The following is a 21,767-nucleotide window of genomic DNA, read 5'->3' as shown; positions in this document are numbered from 1 at the left end:
ATAATTCGTGACGTACAAAAGCCAATTTTTTTTTATAATGATCACTATGTTTAAAAAGTTCTTTCATTTTTTTCTAGTGTTCTTTCACTTTTTATAATCATTTTTTATCATTTCATTTTTTTATAATTTTTTATAATGATCACTATGTTCAAAAAGTTCTTTCATTTTTTTATAATGTTCTTTCACTTTTTATAATCATTTTTTATCATCTCATTTTTTAATATTTTCTTTTATAATGATCACTATGTTCAAAAGGTTCTTTCATTTTTTTTTTAATGTTCTTTCACTTTTCATAATCATTGTTTATAATTTCATTTTTATATAATTTTTGTATAATGATCACTATGTTCAAAAAGTTCTTTCATTCATATCTGCAGTTCTTTCATTATAGATGTAACTTGTGTAGTCAAACGATTACTACGGTCAACTGAGGATAGTGCAGTTTGTGTAGTCAAATTATTCAGTCATAATCTGTATAGCATTGCAGAGGCGCCATTTGGGGGGGGGGTCAGGGGTGGGCGGATGCCCAACCCTGACGGCCCTTTGCCGGCCATAATAATCCATTATGTCCAGCATAATCCATTCTGTCCAATTTTTTTGAAATTACTGCACGCCAATTAACCAAAGAGCGTAATTGCTTGACGACCCTTGGGGTAATTATGCTATTTGCTATTAATCATTGTAAACTTTGAAAGTAGGTAAGATACATAATAAAATTCTCGAGTTCTGTCAAATGCCCATTTCCTAGATGATTACGCGACACGAAGTGAGTCGGGGGGGGGGGGGAGGGGGCAAGATGGAGTTCATGCCCACCCCAAGATTTGGTCCAAATGGCGCCTCTGTAGCATTGGTGACAGTTCGAATAAACAACCAAAAAACTAAAAGCCGACACTTAGCTTCTCGGAAATCTTAGAAAGATCAACTTTTCCCTTTTTCCTTTTCCTTTTCTTCCTTTTTTCACCTTTTCCCTTTAAAGATTAACTTTTCCCTTTTTTACCAGAGATATTTGGATTTAATTAGACTTAAATCATTATAAAGCTTTTTTTTAATTGAACAAAGCAGAATTTTCTTTTTAAAGTTCTGGAAAGGCCAGTCCTTAAAAATATTCTCGTATACCTGCTTGGAAAGCATTAAACATCATCTCAAAAAAGTCTCATTGAATAATTTGACAGCTTTTCAAGTTCCCTGTTGTGCTAATTGTCTTGATTGAAATCTTTGCGGATGCATGATGTACATTATTTATATGGTATGCACATTGATTAGACAGTGTTTTGCTTAACAATTAGAAAGAGATTATAGGTTTCGTTTGTTCTAAATCAGGCTGTCGTTAGCTTTTCGAACTGTTGACACATCTAATATTGCCTATCAATTTTTACCAAAATTGCTTGAGAAGCTTCCTGTGGTGTGGGAAAAGTTTGCTAATGGGTCCTTTGCTGGCACGTACGCAGGAATAGTAGAAATTACTAATTTCTATTTATGCAATATTAGCCATATTAAGCACTCGTATTGGCAAGGGCGTCGTTTAGGGGAGTAGTTGCCCCCAATAATGTGGAGAAAATTTTTTATATATCCCATGTTCCTTGACTATTTGGGTATGTACCCCTTTTCCCCCCAATTAAAATGCTGGAGGTTCGCCCCTATGTAATGGTGTCCTTTCTTTGTTAGTTACACCATTAACTGCTATGAATATATGCTTAAAGGGGGGCAAGAGAGGGAGAGTAGAAGGGAACTCGCGTCCTCCCAAGAATGATCCTGAGGACTCTACCCGGAAAATGTGTAACAGAAAGTGTGTTTTTTGGTCTCTATCCCTCTCCCATCTCAGGAAAAATACCGTTATACTCCCTTTCTTTTGGGGGTTGGGATTGTGCAGAACCTTTTTTTGGTTTGGTGACTTTTAAACTTTTCAATTTAAAGGAAATTGAAATTTTTTGTTTGAGTGTAAAAGGGGAGGCTTTGAATACACTAGGAGGGACGAGGAGCTCATGCAGCTGTGTTGGCCTTAAGCGGCCCCTCAGCCCCCTCCCCCAGAATTTGGATAATTTTCTTTCAAAAGTTGATTATGCGAGCTTATCGTTCTTAGGGTTTTTCCCCCAGTAATCTCTGAATATTTGTACTTGGATAGGAAATTTAAGGGATATTAAAGGATTGCTTCCGGGAGGATAGGTGGTTCGAAAACCGGAAAAAAATACATTTCTAATTTTAAATTAAGCCCTAAGGCTCGTTTGGACCTGTCTTTGGTTGGGAAGGAGACTCTACGTATTCCCTCCCGCCTCTCCTCCTACTCGGTTTATGTGCTAATTGTGTCAAATTCCAATTTTTCCTCTTTTGGTACTGGTTTTAAGTTGTAAATCTTTCTAGTTGTTTAATAGTGATGGTTTATCTTCCTGTTTCCTCAAATGCTATGTTGCAATATATAACCACCTTTTAAAATAGGAACTTCCCTTTGGCGTAAATTGTATGGCCTTTTGAAAATTAGTATCCTTGTCCTGAATCGTTGTTTTTTCAATCTCTAAAGAATTTTGAGCTATTTAATATTCCACAGCAAAGGTTGCACGTAATCTTCCGTGAATTCTCACAAATTGGATTTTCCAGCAATTAATTTGTTAGAAAACACATTGAATTGCCTATAGATTGGAATTGAGTTTTTTCTGCTATCTCGCTTTTTTTTTTACTTACTTATATATTTTCAGTGGTAATGTTTTTTTTTTTTTGTGGCTTTTAAAGTAGGTGCCAGTGTTTTTATCGAAATAGTTTTTGCAATTCCACTATATGTCAAATTAAGGAAAACAAATTAATTGGCATAGTAAGCTACCTCATACATTCGCAAGATGAGAGTGGGGATCCTCCCTGATGAATACTTAAAGCCACCTGTTGGGAAAATATTGTGAAAACTTTATAGATATTTAAAAATCCATGTTGGGTTTCAAATTTTGGGCCGCCTGTCTGAGTTCATAAATACGTGTATTTAAGCTTCCAGCCTTAGATTAGTTCCTCCACCTTGGAAACATCTATTTACACCAGCCATAATTGTATGTATCTATACCTTTCTATGTCTATGTATGTTGTATCTATGAAATTTGATTCTTTGAATTGGTTAAGCGAAAACTTAACAGAGCCATGAAAGTTTAAAAAATAAGAAAAAATCAGACATTTAATTTTAAAGGAAAAGACCACCATTTGGTGCGGTAATGCAATTGTTGGTAGTGGCGGGTGCCTAATTTAATAAAAGAACGTGGATGAGACCTACGTAACCATATGGTAACCGTGTGATGTGGTAATGCAATTGTTGGTAGTAGCGGGTGCCAAATTTAATGAAAGAATAAACGTGGATGAGACCTACGTAACCATATGGTAACCATATGGTGCGGCAATGTAATTGTTGATAGTAGCGGGTGCCAAATTTAATAAAAGAGTGTGGATGAGACCTACGTAACCATATGGTAACCATATGGTGCGGCAATGTAATTGTTGGTAGTAGCGGGTGCCAAATTTAATAAAAGAGTGTGGATGAGACCTACGTAACCATATGGTAACACTATGGTGCGGCAATGTAATTGTTGGTAGTAGCGGGTGCCAAATTTAATAAAAGAGTGTGTATGAGACCTACGTAACCATTTGGTAACTATGTGGTGCGGCAATGCAATCGTTGGTAGTAGCGGGTGCCAAATTTAATAAAAGAATAAACGTGGATGAGACCTACTTAACCATATGGTAACCATATGGTGCGGCAATGTAATTGTTGGTAGTGGCGGGTGCCAAATTTAATAAAAGAGTGTGGATGAGACCTACGTAACCATATGGTAACAATATGGTGCGGCAATGTAATTGTTGGTAGTAGCGGGTGCCAAATTTAATAAAAGAGTGTGGATGAGACCTACGTAACCATATGGTAACAATATGGTGCGGCAATGTAATTGTTGGTAGTAGCGGGTGCCAAATTTAATAAAAGAGTGTGGATGAAACCTACGTAACCATATGGTAACCATATGGTGCGGCAATGTAATTGTTGGTAGTAGCGGGTGCCAAATTTAATAAAAGAGTGTGGATGAGACCTACGTAACCATATGGTAACAATATGGTGCGGCAATGTAATTGTTGGTAGTAGCGGGTGCCAAATTTAATAAAAGAGTGTGTATGAGACCTACGTAACCATTTGGTAACTATGTGGTGCGGCAATGCAATCGTTGGTAGTAGCGGGTGCCAAATTTAATAAAAGAATAAACGTGGATGAGACCTACGTAACCATATGGTAACCATATGGTGCGGCAATGTAATTGTTGGTAGTAGCGGGTGCCAAATTTAATAAAAGAGTGTGGATGAGACCTACGTAACCATATGGTAACAATATGGTGCGGCAATGTAATTGTTGGTAGTAGCGGGTGCCAAATTTAATAAAAGAGTGTGGATGAGACCTACGTAACCATATGGTAACAATATGGTGCGGCAATGTAATTGTTGGTAGTAGCGGGTGCCAAATTTAATAAAAGAGTGTGGATGAAACCTACGTAACCATATGGTAACCATATGGTGCGGCAATGTAATTGTTGGTAGTAGCGGGTGCCAAATTTAATAAAAGAGTGTGGATGAGACCTACGTAACCATATGGTAACAATATGGTGCGGCAATGTAATTGTTGGTAGTAGCGGGTGCCAAATTTAATAAAAGAGTGTGTATGAGACCTACGTAACCATTTGGTAACTATGTGGTGCGGCAATGCAATCGTTGGTATTAGCGGGTGCCAAATTTAATAAAAGAATAAACGTGGATGAGACCTACGTAACCATATGGTAACCATATGGTGCGGCAATGTAATTGTTGGTAGTAGCGGGTGCCAAATTTAATAAAAGAGTGTGTATGAGACCTACGTAACCATATGGTAACTATGTGGTGCGGCAATGCAATCGTTGGTAGTAGCGGGTGCCAAATTTAATAAAAGCATAAACGTGGATGAGACCTACGTAACCATATGGTGCGGCAATGTAATTGTTGGTAGTAGCGGGTGCCAAATTTAATAAAAGAGTGTGTATGAGACCTACGTAACCATATGGTAACTATGTTGTGCGGTAATACAATTGTTGGTAGTAGCGGGTGCAAAATTTAATAAAAGAATAAACGTGGATGAGACCTACGTAACCATATGGTAGCTATGTGGTGCGGTAATGCAATTGTTGGTAGTAGCGGGTGCCAAATTTAATAAAAGAGTGTGGATGAGACCTACGTAACCATATGTTAACCAGATGTTTCGGCAATGCAATCGTTGGTAGTAGCGGGTGACAAATTCAATAAAAGAGTGTGAATGAGACCTACGTAACCATAGGGTAACTATGTGGCGCGGCAATGCAATCGTTGGTAGTAGCGGGTGCTAAATTTAATAAAAGAATCAAGGTGGATGAGAAGTAAGCTGAAAACCTATGGCTAATAACATCTTAAGAAGTTGAAGCTTTCCACTGAAGATGTAGTTGTCTTTCGGAATCACCTGATGGCTAATGTTTGAAATTTTACGGATGAAAGGCTTTGTTAAATTTGACTAATTACTTTTGCTTATTTATTTTGATGATTCAACGTAATAACACTGACAAAAATGGGGTATGGAACAAGAATCTTGGTAATTTTCGAACAGCCAAAAGAAATAACTTAGAAGCTCAGGATTTTCAATGTATAAATAGATCTAATATGGATCCAGGAAGTAAAAAAAAGTTTGCCTCCAAAAAAAAAATTTCCTCCAAAAAAAAAATTTGAATTTTAAAAATGTATCTAGTTTATTTTTAATTCGACTTTAATTTAATATATTTAGTCTTATTTTTTTTCCTATTGAAAAATTAAATGAAAAAATTGTCGGCAGTTCTTGTCTTTAGCTAAAATCCTGACAGGAAGTGGTAAATTTCTTAAAAGAGAATTTTGTGAACTTTGCGAAAAAAAGAAAGTGACATTGTTATGTGAGTTTTGGCCGGCATATACGATTCAAATTCTCTGGTCTTTCAGGACCAACTCTTGTGAGTACCTCTCTAAAAGGATACCAATTACGCCCCTTGATTTGAGATTCAAAAGTTTTTTCATGATCTTGGCACTTTAAATTTTTTGTTTTATGGCTTTTTCATAGGTGCCAATGTTTTTATCAGAATAACTTATGCAATGATACTATTTGCCAAAATAAGCAAAAAAAAGCTATTGGATATAGTATACTGCTTTGTGTAGACAGCATGTGGGTAGTTGTCTTTTGTTGGGAAAATATTTAGAAAACCGTGGTAGCATTTTCAAAATCAATTTTCGGCTGATTAATTTAGTTCCTCCACCAGCTAAAGTTGTTGACCAGATTGCTACAAAGGTTATTTTTATAAGATATTTTTGGAATTTAGCAAATATCAAATCCGTTTCACTATCACCCTGATATATCAAATAATATTCGTGCTACCCTGAGAAAACTGCGTAAGATCATTGAAGCAGAGTCCTTGGCCTACTTTTTAATTTATTTCAAGGCTCATATTTTTTTTTTTTTAAACTGACGACAAAATCTTCGTGACGATTTGGTTCCTTTGGATAGAGCAGTTTGTGGCCAGTATCCTTTTCTGGGTACTCTGATTCATTTTTTGAGTCTTCCCATCAACGGATATTTTTCCACCGTATAAAGTTGGAATACCGACCGGAGTAATGCAAAGAACATCTTTAGCACATAGTTGTGTAGTGTACCAGAAGTCAGAACCCTTTCTTTTGAAGGTAGAATGCGGCTTATCTTCTCTGATGCAACATCCATCTCAAATTCAAAATATTTATATTTATAAACATTAACAAAGTTTCAAAAGAAGTTCTTATTTTTTTAGCAACATATATAACTTCGAAGACCACACTGCCTTTCCATGACGAAAGTAAAACAGTTCAAAATAGGGATGACACCTTTTAATTGACACAGATATAAAATTTTTAGTTTTACTGTTAATGATGAACACTGTATATGTGTTCGAAATATCCAGTTAAAATTTTTTATATCTGTTCACTGTCAATTAAAAGGTGTCATCCCTATTTTGAACTGTTCAACTTTTTAGCAACAATTCAAGTCCTGTTTTAAGGGACAAAATTTTAGCACTCAGTTATGAACAAAAGCGTGTTTATTTCATACAATTTTCAAAGAAACCGCGCTGAGACCCGCGAAGCCTCTGTACAACTGCTACACGATGCTTTCCATCACGTAAATATAGCGGAAAATCGATCGATCTCTGGTCCAGTTAAAACAACTATTCCAAGAGATAGAAACGGAATAATATAGGTCAATATATCGATCAGTATCAACATAGGAATTCCCAATCGTCCGAATTAAGAGAAGAGCATTTATCGATAGAAGACGATGTAATTATACTCTGTTCTTTTATCCAATAATACTCCTTCATGTCTTTTATCCATCTTATTCACATTTACTTTAAACATTTTACCGACTAAAGTCGCTAGATTTGGATCAACCCACTGGCAATGGGCCAAAAAAAATTCATCTCAGAGGTTTTTGCCAATTAACCATTTCTTTTGAATTTTGATTCTTCCATTTTGATAGTCTTTATGAAAGCCCTTGTAGACGTCTTTATAATGGCCGTTGGTACTTATATTTTATTGCGCCTATCAGCCGTGTAAAAAGTGGGGTAGCATACTACCCCACTGCTACTTGGCAGTTTCCAAATTTGTTGGCAGATGCTGTCTGAAAATACCATTTTTACACATAAAGATACTTTTTGCTCAAACAATAGCTGCTAAAGTGTTAGATGCTTTTGGAATTCTGCTACTGGCAAGACTGGAACTTTTTCCATACCTTGCGCCTATGCTGGCACGTACGCAGGGGGGGGGCCTTCGGGCCCGGGCCTCCCCCGAAATTTTTCGAAATGTTATTCTCCCATGGTTTCTTGGGATTTCTGGTAAAAGTAGGACATTTTTTGAGAATCTAGATACATGTATGAAGCTTTTTTTTGGGATTTTACAGCATGCAATTATCTGATCAAGTCACTGCCCAATTATTAACCCATTTTCTGTCTAACTTTTTACCCTCTTTGAAGTAATTAGCGATTGTACTGTTATTTTGTTTTGTAAAAAGAGTTTGCTTTCCACAGCAAAATAGAATTATCCTTGATATTATGGTGTTTTCAGGATAAAGTACAGCTTTTAATGGATCAATTTTGGAAACTATCATTTTTCATTAAAATCGACGTTTTTGCAATAGAAGAACTACCCCCACAGCACCCATATTGCACTATTAACCCTAAAATTTCCCTTTCAGTGGGATATAATAGATTAATCACTGGTTCTAAATCGTTAAGAACATAACCTGAGTCTAAAACGTACTTTTGAGGCCTCAGTCTCCTTCCCCCATCCGCTACAATACAACTGATTAAAGTTAATCTGTATTTTCCGATATACGTGCTTTTTGCATTTATTTAGTTACTATAAAAAAAGTGCTACTTTATATCTGCTGTTTCGAAGGTTTTGGCCCCCCCCCCGAAATAACTTACTGCGTACGTGCCTGCGCCTATGTTAAGCTCTTCATCCATTGACGCACTGTAGAACCGGTTTCTTCTTTAGTTTCTTTCAGCTTAGCGGGAGATAAACAAAGACAAGTGCCAGAATAGAATGAAAATATATAATTCGGATATATATTTGAACATTAGGGGTAGTGGTGGGGGTAAGTATTTGGACAGTATGAAGTTAGAAAACAATCCTTACTTCATAATATGCAATATAATTGTAGTTAACACATTTTGGATGCATACCCACTTTACTTTATCCCCCCCCCTAATGTGCAAATATATAGCCAATTGTGATATTTCATTAGTCAGAGAAAGAGTTTCTACTTAGATGAAGAACTTAAACATAGGCGTGACCGTCTTCTAGCAAGTATGAATAAATATGTACAGCCGTTGAAATCACATTAGGAGTATTTGGCTAAAAGTACTCAACTGTAAACTACCAAGACCAACATAGTGAATGGGGAAAACAAAATAGAATAATAGAAGGAATATAAAAGTGAAATTCTAGACAAGCTACTTTTTGCTCTCTTAGAAAGTGGCTAGGTTGGGAAAATAAAACTTTCAGTAATAAAACCTGGGCCAAAAACATACTCCGGGAAGGCATTGCCAAGCTACTATGTTAACCCTCTTCTGATTTCTATGTCTTAGAAATTTGTCTACTTGACAGGTATGGTTTTGAAAATATATGTTGTAGTTATGTACCTATAGTATTAAATATTATACCTATTGGTTTTGAAAAGGTGATTCATGGTATTTTAGGAGAATTTTATATCAATGAGTTTTTTTCTAAATATAAGGAATGTATTTACAGATCTTTGATCTGCAAATACAGACATTTGAAAATCTGTTCCTCCTTTATCCATACGGCCCATTACCCATGTCTAAAGGTCGGATAGCTACGCATCTAGGGGCTACATAACACTTTCACAGTCCCTGGAGAATGGGCTGTAATTTATGTGAGATGCCTACTGTTCACATGTATAGTTTGTAATAGAGAAAAGGGGGGCATTTTTTTTTTATCCTAGGTCTCCAAAAAGGCTTAGGGTATAAAGATGATACTTACAGGAAGTGTTGAGGGGTATGTTGAACAAAATCAAAACATGCTGTGCGTATGCTGGTTGTCACAAAGGTGTATCGGTAATATCTCATGGTACCAAGTTGAAATTCTCAGGGTGTGTTAAAGGGATATTGACCTAATTAAGAGGCACTAAGTGCATAGTACGACTACGATTACTTCTGCGACTACGCCCACTACTGTGACTACTTGGGACTGCGATTACAACTGCTACAGAAACTACTTATTACTGCAACTACGAATACTTAGGACTGTGACTACTTGTGGTTGCGATCACGACTGCTTTTGACTACTACTACCATTGTCGCTCATTTTAAGTTACCCATCATTTTCTAGCTGCTTTTCAAGAGCTAGATATGGCTTTGTCGTAATATGAGAATACAATTACAGTTCTTACATTGTCGTCTTGCTGACTTCTAACAAAATGAGTAATGGACACTGTGGGTAAAGTTACCTTGATTTGAAGGTTTTGACGGCCTGTGTTAATTAAACTAGTATAATTTACAATGAAAGAAATAGGATTGCCAAAAAGGTCTCAAGGTATTTTATTTTTTTAATTTTTGCATTTGAGGCCGTTTTAAACGGCCTGAAAGCATTTTACATCCTTGATTCTGCTTATTCATTAGCTTTTGTTTCACAATGATTAATACCCAGTAAAAAAATATGCCCTATATACTTTTCTTTTCGGATTTCTTTGGAAAGTAAACTGAAGTAGAATAAATGGAAAAGGATACAAAGTGCAAAATTCAAGTTTTTTTCTTTGTTTTATATTTGTCTTAAAAAAGATGAACTTTCTTCTAGTTGAAAGGGCTAAAAGCTCAGGGGAAAGCAATATCCGTACCTGCTGTCCAGCCCATCAAATCGACCTGATGTCTTCTAACATCGAAATGGCTGAAGCTTTGGTTGGCCGTTGCCCCACCTGCTTTAGAAACATGAGACTCAATTGGTGCTACATGACCTGTGACCCCGAACATAGTACATATTTAGTTCAAGGAGAATTAGTGCCTCCATCAGAAGAAACAAGTAAGTTTGAATATGCCCATTGTGCCCTTTGCCCATATGTCCATTGTAATTCGTATATCATACTGTTATATATGTTATATATGGCCCATTGCTCATGTTCCCATTGTAATTCGTATATCATACTGTTAATTAACTTAAATTAACTTGTGGTACTATAATTATCTTGGACGTTTTAAGACCCCTAGTAAGTGGCCCCAGATTAAGGCCGTGATTAAGTAAACTTGAAAACATCGAGGTTCAAAATCAAGTTAGGGTAGCCTTCTGTCTCTCAATCCTCTAGAGACCGTTGATTGTCAAAAACACTTCGAATAGCACTTATTCATTGGCGGAAATAGCAGGTTAATTATATCAGCTTGTCAATCTGGTCTCTAGGGGTGTTATTGGCGATCTGAAACGATTCTTTCTGGGAAAAAACTTGTAAAAATATCAGGTAGCTGAAAATATTCTATGGGACTGTTCGAAAACAAGAAAATACATCGATAAATGGTTACAATCATCTTACAGGTTATTGTCTTCTGCTCATGATAGCACCGATTTTGTTCTAAAAGTAATATCCTTCATAGAGTACACTTGTGAAAAAGAGTGAGACGTTTTCTAAGATTTCTAAGCAATTAAAGGAAATAGAGCAAAATCGTAGCAAACATTTTGTAGCATCTTCAAGAAGCTACGACCTGATATTAGAAGTGGTATCTTCCGCCAATAAACACTTGAGTACTTTTTAAATATAAATTTTCGATTTTAGCATGGGATTTTTAAGTTCCATCAGTTCACTTAATCACGGCCTTAAAAATATGGGTATGCTCAGTGGCCTCATAGCCCTGCCCAATGATTTAGCGACATAATATGGTCTGCCAACTTAATCCGTCGCTAGGTTTGCTGATGCTGGTGTTCTATTTATAATGATTAATTTATGGTAACGTCATGACTTGAAAATTATGTAAATGCAAAAATTTGTAGCACAAATTCCCTTGAGATAAATCATTTTGTCACTGTAACATTAGCAATAATTCATTTCTCTTAATATCACTAGGTTTAACTAAAATTAAAATTCAAACTTAAAACCAAAATCAAAATAAAATCTAATTTGAAATAAAAAAAAGCTTAAAATTGCACTTTAGAGAGAGAGAAAACATTTATTATTAAACCAATACAAAACAGTAATAACAGCCACCCCGAGAAGTAAAACCTTGTCCGAGGGGGTGGCAAAAATAGATTAGAAAATAATACATGACAAAGAAAAAAAAATTGTTTATAAATACAAGAGTACGACCTAATCGGAACCACAAGCCTTCCAACAAACAAATTCAACAATGCTAACAAAATCATCAAACTGTTCGTGGTAACGAACTGTAGTAAGGAGCGACCCGGCTCAATAGTAACCAAAACTCTAAAAAAAGGAATTTTGATACCAATAGCTAGATCAAAAGAATCGTATTTTAATGCTGATTTCAAATATATAATTTCCATTAAGTTTAGTTTTATCCGTCAAAAGTTATGAGCCTGAGAAAATTTGCCTTATTTTAGAGAATAGGGGGAAACACGCCTTAAAAGTAATGGAATTTTAACGAAAATCACACCGTCAGATTCACCGTATCAGAGAACTCTACTGTAGAAGTTTCAAGCTCCTATCTACAAAAATGTGGAATTTTGAATTTTTTGCCAGAAGACAGATCACGGGTGCGTGTTTTTTTTCAGGGGTGATAGTACCCACCCAGTGGTCCTAGAATGCCGCGAGAGGGCTCATTCTGACGGAAATTAAAAGTTCTAGTGCCCCTTTTAAGTGACCAAAATATTGGAGGGCACCTAGGCCCCCTCCCACGCTCATTTTTTCCCAAAATGCTCATTTTTGTCACCGGATCAAAATTCTGAGATAGCCATTTTATTCAGCATAGTAAAAAACCTAATAACTATGTCTTTGGGGACGACTTACTCCCCCACAGTCCCCGTGGGAAGGGCTGCAAGTTACAAACTTTGACCAGTATCAAACAGTTCATGGTAACCAACTGTAGTAAGGAGCGACCCGGCTCAATAGTAAACGAAACTCTAAACAACGGAATTTTGATACTAAAAGATACATCAAAAGAATCGCATTTTAATGCTGAATTTAAATGTATAAGTTTCATCAAATTTAGTCTTTGTCGTCATAAGTTACGAGCCTGAGAAAATTCTTCTTATTTTGGAAAATAGGGGGAAACACCCCCTAAAAGTCATAGAATCTTAACGAAAATCACACCATCGCATTCAGCGTATCAGCGAACCCTATTGCAAAAATTCCAAGCTCATTTTGTTGCATTTGAAAGCAGAACTGATTTATATTTATTTGAATACAAGAACATTTTCATTTAAATGAAAACCATACCTGTACACAAGAGGGAAAATTGTAGAAAAGACCTCCCCATCATCCACCTGAGATACGTTCAAAGGACCCATCACTTTTTTCTGTTTGGAGGAATTATTATCACTCATAACCATAATCGTGAATGGTAATTATTGTCACAGTAATTATATCCTCTGAACGAAGAATACTAGTCATTTTTTCATATTTTTAATTGCCAGCACTTCCTTTTTTTGTAAATTATAAAATCGTTTTGCTTCTCTGAGAAATTTCTAGGAAAATTGGATTTGTCTTTCCCTAAAAATAATTGAACTTTCTAATTCGTTTGCTCTCCTATAGTTTTATTCTCCATTGGGTTCCAGATCTTTAATTAGCCCGTTTAATGCCCTCGATGTTTATGATGATTATGATTGATGATTGATGATTATGATTTGATTATGATTGATGATTATGATGATGATATGATGTTTATGATTGCCTTAGAAACAACATCAAGCTTAATAATGTTTCCACTTTTATTTTTTATTTTTTATTTTATTTTTATAATATATATATTTATTTATTTATATATATTTATTTATTTATTATATATATTTTATATATTTATTTTTATTTTTATTTATTTTATTATTATTTTTTTTTTTTTTTTATTTTTTTTTTCCACTTTTATTTTTTTTTATTATTTTTATTGGAGAGTCATTACCAAACTGAGAGGTTTAATTGGTCGCTTTTTTATTTTTATAGATAAATAACAAAGTTTATTTAAAGCCGAAGGGCAACAACGCTATCACCATAAAAAATCATAAAATAAAAAAATCTATATAAAATCTATAAAATATACCACCATATATCACAAACGTTATCAAATATATCACAACGCTATCACCATAAAAATATAATGCTTTTGGAATATTGACATTTAAGATCTATACAAAGCTTTTTCTTCTAATTGACGCTTTATTGACAGATGTCTCTGTCTATTTAATTCCGTCTGGATTTATGGTGTTCGTATATCTAGAAGTAATTGGGTCAATTACTCACTTGGATTTATGAGATATTTTTCAGTGAAAATAGCAAGAAAGATAATTGGGGTTCTTGGGGAGCATTGTTTTCTTTCGACCGCTTCTTTTAGCTGTTTTTCAACAGCTCGCCCTAACCAGCTCGGGTTCAAGCAGGGAATAGGTTGTGCGGATGCTCTCATAGGTATAGCCAATGCAGTGATTTATGTCGAATTCTCAGAAGAATGTCTAGTTCTCACTAGTCACGATATCGGACGCGCCTTTGATTCGCTCATCCACCGTGTTTCAGTGTTTCAGGAGTTGCTCTAAAGATTCGGGACAACAAGTCAAACTTTAAAGTAATGGGCGAGGTACTGAAGAGGGGGCCATCCTCCCACTAATGTGGAATGATTTCTGTTCGCTTTATGTTCTATAGTTGCTCCTTACGTACATCTCGCAAGGTTTTACACTCTTTAGTTAACTCCGTCTGGAAGATCGGTGCTTGTGTATAGAAAATTATGTGGACCGTCATCGCTATCGTCGTACACAGGATGAGCATGCGTATCTTTGAGTATTCTTTTTCTTCTATTAAATATTTTCGTCCAGTGTATTGTTTTTTAGTCTGCACGGAATTTTCTCCATATTTTCATTATTGAACGTGATAACTAAATGTTAGATTAAAATTCTTATTCGAAACCAGGGATGCTAATTCATGAAAATACCGGGGGAGAGGTTTGTTTAATGAAGACAGAATATTTTTTTTTAATTTCGGTTGACGGAAATTTTGTTTTTTGACGAAAATAGCAAAAAAGCATTTTTAAAAGCTAAGAGACGGTAATAACCCCCCCAATGGGCACCCCAGATCAAATCTTTTTTATTTCCTTATATAAAGTTAACGTCTCTGGCTTACCAGCAGTACGGCTCTTTGCCTGTGTTTCATAGTCTTTTAATATTATTTGTCAATCCTTGCTTTGCTAGAAAGCTAGGGACAGTTTTCAGAGAGTTAAAGTGAAATTTAATCAGTGTTTGGAAGATGCATCAAGGCTTACTTCAATTTTCTGTTTATTCTTTGCAGGCTTATAATTCTTTTTTTTTGCAGATAATAAAACTCTTGTCAAGAATATTGACTACTATGTTTCTGATGAGTATGTAGTGGGGATGTACGAGTCATGTAAGGATGTAATAAACCCGAGCACAAATAGTAAAGCAGTTTATATGATGTGTACTCCTTGGGCTAGCCTTTGCAACCCTTACAGGTAAGTGTCTTTTTCCCCTCGCTATGAAGTTAAATTCTGATGAGTATGTAGTGGGGATGTACGAGTCATTTAAGAATGCAATACACCCGAACACAAATATTAAAGCAGTTTATATGATGTGCACCTCTGAGGCTAGCCTTTGCAAACCCTTACAGGTAAATCTGTCTTTTCCCCCTCACTATGAAGCTAAATGATGAAGCCATGAAGATGTAGATAAGCTCCTTTGCTCGGGCAGTGTTATGATAGTGATGGGGGTCTTTGGGAAGATGTAGATTGTTGAATAACATAAGAATCTTTATTTTGTGCTTTTATGTTTTATTCTAATATATTTATGTTCTTACGTTTTATATCTAATGCTTTTTATGTTTAAGGTTTTTTCGTTTTATGTTTTTTATTTGTTTTCATTTTTATATTTTTAGTTTTTCTTTCTTATGTTTATTAATTTTTGTTTTAGGTCTATGTTTTTATGTTTAACTTCATCTTTTTAGGTTTAATTGTATGTTTTAATGACAAGGACTTAATGATGCAGGAAAAGACAAGATTTTTTTGTCTTAAGTTATGCTCTAAGAAAATTTCATTTTTTAAACGTAGCATCTAGCAGTTTCAACATCCAACACATCTTTAAATATACCTTTTAATAAACTGATTTTTAAATTGACCATTAGACTAACACAAATTTAATATACCATTTTTAAATATACCTTTTAAAGAATTCAACTAATGTAATGCATCAAGAAGAAAATTTTGCATTAGGTACTGACTCAACGAACTCTTTGCGTAATTTGATAAGTTGTGCCATGTTTAGCTTTCTAGCGTAAATTTTGTGATTGATAAATAAGCTCCCAAGGCAATTTTCTACGGGGTTATTTAGTGCCAAATTCGTATAGAAGACAGTTATCTTTTCGAGAATGGGGGATTGTGTATTTCTTCTTGGGTTCAAGTCAACATTACTGGAAAAGTTGAAGTCCGATTTCCTGCTTCATTTTTAAATTTTCAGTTTTTATCGCTTCTTCCGTAATTTTAGATGTATATAAATCTTCGAAAAAGAGCTAGACAAAATTTTGCTTTTTTATAATCTGACTTGTAGGTGGAGAGAGGGGAGGGGTCTCCAGAATCTGATCTGCAGCGCCCCTACCAGGAGTGTTTGTTTGTAATGTGTCGAGCTTAGTGGGACGCAAAGGATATTGCCTTACTTTTACTTTTGGGAATTCCAATCCAGATCCAGTCTCTATAGAGTTAGGGAAGGGAGGGAGATTGTCCTAGTCTCTCTTCATGACATCTACTGGAAGGGGACGTCAGATCCCAACCAAACTTAATGCTAAGTAAGTATGTACTCATGCTATGCTCATGGTTCGTAAGTGATGTACTCATGGTTCAAAATTCCTTCAACTTAATCACTTGGCAAATTTGCGGAATTCAACCAAACCAGCCAAATAGGTACGGTTAGGTACGGTTTCATGTGATCATGCTCAATCTCACCTCTGTAAGGGAAAGGCTAAGGCTACACGCTTGCCATCCGTATTCAACAGAAGGGCTTATTGAATCGGAATTAAACACCCTGGGAATTTTTTTGGCTGATTTCATTTTGGCTATTTTTATTCTGGTTAACTGGCGGTTTTAGACCATCTATAACTGCCGAAAATCGTTCCGGACGGCCACAGAGATAAAAAAACAAAAACAGAGGTCGGACCTCTGTTTCGACCTCTGTCGAAACAGAGGTCGGTTTGAAAAAATCTTCGGTTTGTCACTTACATCGTTGCCTTGTATTCATTAAACATATTTTGATTTTTCTAATTTCACGGCAAGCGATTGAGAAGAACATACAAGGTTTTCCCGTTAAGCATAGTCGCATGTTTTAGTCTGCAATGGTGAACTTTGGGTTATGGTTACAGGGACATCAATTCACGAAAATATTGGGACAAGGCCTTTTTTCGTTTCCTGGAATGAACAAAGACGGATCTAGTGCATAATGCTGGGGAGGGAGGGGGCAACGTGACAAGGGTACCAAAAATCAACCATTTAAAAAAGGTAAAACAAAGAAAAAAGGAATGATGGCTCCAGAAAAAGTTCGAGGGCGCCCTCGGCCCCTTGGATCTGACCCTGAGAATGAAGACACAATAAAGGTTTTACAAAATTGAGAGGGGCAATTTTTTCAGTCACTTTTAAGGAAATACGATATTTTCAATATCTAGGGGACCCCTAAAATTGCCCTTCCCCCCTCCCCTCATTGCTACTCCCTGTATATTGCAATACTATGCGAATTTCTGGCACCGGAAGTCATCAATAGTTTATTCGTTTTTCGTGGGAAACCTCGTAAAAGGTTTCCTTAAAAGCTCTTCATGTATAAGGCTGGATTCGCTTTCTTTCTAATTGTTTCTCTCTTTATGTTTTTTTTTGTTCTTCCATATTGTTTCTATGCCAACAAAGTGACTCCTGTTTTGTAAGATGATATTCCTGTTTACTAACAAAAAGAGATATATTAGTACAAAACTTTCAGTGTAGTATAAGAGTAAATAAAAAGATAAATAAAATATGAGCAATAATAAACAACTAAACTCACTTGCTGGACGTCAAGGTTTTCACGCAAGGGGAAGGTGGATGGTATTTATTATTAATAAATAATTCTAATTAAAAAATGGTCTGACATTTAAATTTTGGGCTTTTGAACGTATTTTTTGCGCATATATTTCTATAGGATTGGTCCTTGGCCCTTACTAATACTCCTTGACCCTTACTAATAAGAGGAAATATGTCTTCCATACTTGCATGTACGTATAGCCTATATGTAGAGGCACTCAGTTTTTTTTTAGGGGGGAGTATATTTTCAGGCTCAAGTAATTTGTCTGCTGCAAAACGTTTCATATGAAAATATATTGATTTCTGGGTCGACAGACAGGCCTCAAGCAAGATTTGCCCCAACTTACAGGTCTTAGACTCCTATGTGAATGATTTTAAAGGAATGAACAAAAGGGAAGAAAAAAAGGGAGTAGATGCATGATTTTTTTCAGTTTTTCATTTTGTTGTTTGCTTTGTTCGGTCATTATTCTTATTATCTCGACTGGTTCGCAATAAATTCATTTATTGGGTAAATAAGCTACGAATAATTGACCAAATTGATAAGTTTACTTAGAAAAAGAGTAAAAAAAAAAAAAATAATAAAAAAAGAATGGAATGGGAATGAGGGTGCCAGAAAAAAAAAATTGCCAGAAATTTCAGGCTCAGGTAATTTGTCCTCTGCAAACTTTGAAAGCCGAGATACTGGACTTGAATGCCGGGCAGAAGTTCACTTGAGTACTTTCTGTTGGAAGGGGAGACTCGCTTAAATTTTTTTGTGACAGATTGATAAGGACCATGATTTTTTTCGTTCATACAAAATTAAAATAATTCTGAGAAATGAAGACTTTCCGTGACTGAAACTGTGATAGGCAAACTCTACCTCCAATCCTGCATCGAATCACGTACGTATGGCCTAAATGTATAGGCACTCATTTTTTTTGGGGGGGGGGAGTATATTTTCAGGCTCAGGTAATTTGTCTTCTGCAAAACGTTTCATATGAAAATATATAAATTTCTTGGTTGACAGACTGGCCTCAAGCAAGATTTGCCCCAACTTGCATGTTTTAGACTCCATTGTGAATGATTTGATAGGTTTCAACAAAAAGAAGATGAAGAAAGGGAGTAGATGCATTAAAGTAGAAAAATGTATAGTCAATGAAAACGTTGGAAATAGTAGAGTAGTTTAGGAAAAATAGAATTATTGAAATCAAGCAAGGAAACGTATCACGTACATATAGCCATATCGAATCACGCACGTATAGCCTACATGTATAGGCACTCTTTTTTTGGGGGGGAGGAGTATATTTTCAGGGTCAGGTAATTTGTATTTACTTTGGGATGGGGGTCAGTGGCGTGACTCTATAAGCTCAGCCAGAGTCGACCCAGCTCTAAATGGGTACCTGGAGAAATCTGGGGAAGATAAGCAGGAAGGGTGTGTGAAAGCACAGGATGGTTGGCCCCCAGCCCCCTATTGCACTTCCTGGCTGAAGGGCCATGAAACGGAGATCAGAGCACCGCCGGTTTGAACCTTAAGGGTCTAGTGCCGTCTTACTTACTACTATAATGTTAAATAAGGTGTATAAAGTGATCTCATTAATTTTGTTCTATTTGTAGGCTTATGAACGCTTTTGGAATGTCGGTGGATAACCCAGTCACTCCCGGATTTGCCCCGTTTGACATTCGATATCATTATATTACAGAAGCAGTTGATGTACCCAAGAATATTACTTTATTTAATCCTAAATTGATACCATGTAGCCAAGCTGTTAGTGTAAGTAATTTATCTTTTGATTTATCCATTCCGAATTTTTATAGCTCTAGTGCAGGGAAGTGCCAAGAGGGCCCCCAAAATATCACTTTTTTCTGCTTTATTTTAGATAATCTATTTTACCCATTATAAAAAATTGAAAAATGACAGAGTAACAGAGAGAGAGAGAGAGAGAGAGAGAGAGAAAAAGGAAAAGAAATAAAAAAGTAAATAAATAAAAAATTGGAAAAAATAGTGGCTTGACACTTGGAAGGTCAAATTCAGCATATTCAAGACTAAAGAGCTACTAATCAACCAATCGAAGTTCTCGCGTTAGTGTTATGATCTGTGGGCAGGAAAGTACCAAGAAGGTCCCCAAAAAATCACTTTTTTCTGCTTTATTTTATATAATCTATGTTACCCGTTATAAAAAATTACAAAAAAATACAGAGTAATAGAGAGAGAGAAAAAGGAAAAGATATAAAATGGCAGATAAGTAAAAATTTAAAAAATAGTGGCTTGACACTTGGAAGGTCAAATTCAGCACATTCAAGACTCAAGAGCTATTAATCAGCCAATCAAAGTTCTCGCATTAGCGTTACGATTTGTGGGCAGGAAAGTACCAAGAAGGTCCCCAAAGATATCATTTTTCTTCTTTTTTTTAAATAATTTATTTTAACCCACCATAAAAATTGCAAAAAAAGTAACAAAGAAAGAGAGAAAAAAGGAAAAAAAAAACAAGTAAAGATTGAAAAAAAATATAGTGGTCTGACACCAAGACTATTGGCTTTCTAACACTAATGAGCTCCTAATCGCTGAATCGAAGCTCCTGCGTCGCCGTTCTGATTTCAATTCTGCGTCGCCATTCTGATGTGCGTCGCCATTCTGATGTAAGGATGAAGCTCTCAAGAGAATTTACAAATTTTGTCTTTAGGGAATACATTTCACCTCACTTTCTTTGGGTGAGCATATCGATCAGGTCCTATCCTCTGGTGCGAAAAAGCTAAATGTGATTCATAGTCCTTAGAGCGTGTTATCATCTATATCGACCGTCCCTATCTGCAAGTTTCAATTAGTTCTATTGTCGAATATATTAGTCCATTTTAATAGAGCTGTTAAAATTTCCCTTAAAGTCCGACTTCAGAGTATTGATAACGGGGCCTCAATGACAAATCGATGCAACGATCAGGCATATACAGAGGCGCCATTTGGGGGGGGGGGGTCAGGGGGGGAGGGGCAAATGCCCACCTCAGATTTTCCATGGGGGCCCAAGCTCCCACCAAAAAGGGCCCTTTGCCGGCCATAATAGTCCATTATGTCCAATATAATCCATTCTGTCCAATTGATTTGAAATTACTGCACGCCTATTAACCAAAGAGCGTAATTACTTGGCGACCCTTGGGGTAATTACGCTATTTGCTATTAATCATTATAAACTTTGAAAGTAGGTAAGATACATAATAAAATTCCCGAGTTCTGTCAAATGTCCATTTCCTAGGTGATTACGTGACACGAAGTGAGTCGGGGGGCCAAGATGGAGTTCACGCCCACCCCAAGATTTGGTCCAAATGGCGCCTCTGGGCATATAATACCTATAAGCAAGAGATTTGATTTATCAAACTTAAAAACCGAGACAGGAAAAGAAACGAAAACGAATATAAACGAAATAAAGATGAAAAATAAAATAAAACGAAAAGAAATAAAACCAAGTAAAAAACGAAATAAGACAAAAATAAATAAAAACGAAAAGAAACAAATATAAAAATATAGGTGTGGCGTCAATGCCTGATTTCTGCAAATATCGAGTATCCTCTAGTGGCGTCAATTCATGGAAATTTAGGAGGAGGGGGTGGACAGATTAATTTTTTAGTGTCTAGGGAGAGGGGCAATTTCTTTTTTCAATGAAAAGGCCAAAAAAGGCATTTTGAAAGAAAATACATCAAAAATATCTTTAAAAATCCAAGGAGAGTCAAAAATCTACCAGGCACAGCCCGTCCCCAATTGAAGCCACTGCTATCCTTCCTGCGATGAGTTGCAAATGAGTTGAAAATCTAGTAGGCACAGCCCCTCCCCAATTGACGCCACTGCTATCCTTCCTGCGATGAGTTGCAAATGAGTTGAAAATCTAGTAGACACAGCCCCTCCCCAATTGTTGCAAATCAGTTAAAAATATAGTAGGCACAACCCCTTCCCAATTGTTGCAAATAAGTTGAAAATCTAGCTGGCGCAGCCCCTCCCCAATTGACGCCACTGCTATCCTTCCTGCGATGAGTTGC

The 21,767-nt window shown here is 36.0% G+C and overlaps 1 protein-coding gene across 3 annotated transcripts in view; it reads left to right on the top strand.

The window, feature by feature from the left end:
* The window catches only part of LOC136037738 (NPC intracellular cholesterol transporter 1-like), a 160,623-nt gene that overhangs the window by 26,951 nt on the left and 111,905 nt on the right, over nt 1-21,767 (top strand). For all 3 annotated transcript variants that reach the window (XM_065720516.1, XM_065720518.1, XM_065720517.1), the window contains exons 4-6: nt 10,378-10,599; nt 15,032-15,188; nt 19,359-19,515. In XM_065720516.1, the coding sequence (XP_065576588.1) occupies nt 10,378-10,599; nt 15,032-15,188; nt 19,359-19,515 (536 nt within the window). The remainder of the gene's footprint in view (nt 1-10,377; nt 10,600-15,031; nt 15,189-19,358; nt 19,516-21,767) is intronic.

The sequence above is a fragment of the Artemia franciscana genome, chromosome 17 (assembly GCF_032884065.1).
Source record: "Artemia franciscana chromosome 17, ASM3288406v1, whole genome shotgun sequence".
Taxonomy (NCBI): domain Eukaryota; kingdom Metazoa; phylum Arthropoda; class Branchiopoda; order Anostraca; family Artemiidae; genus Artemia; species Artemia franciscana.
Note: the sequence above shows the minus strand (reverse complement) of the source record. Positions and strands in the feature narration are given on the sequence as shown.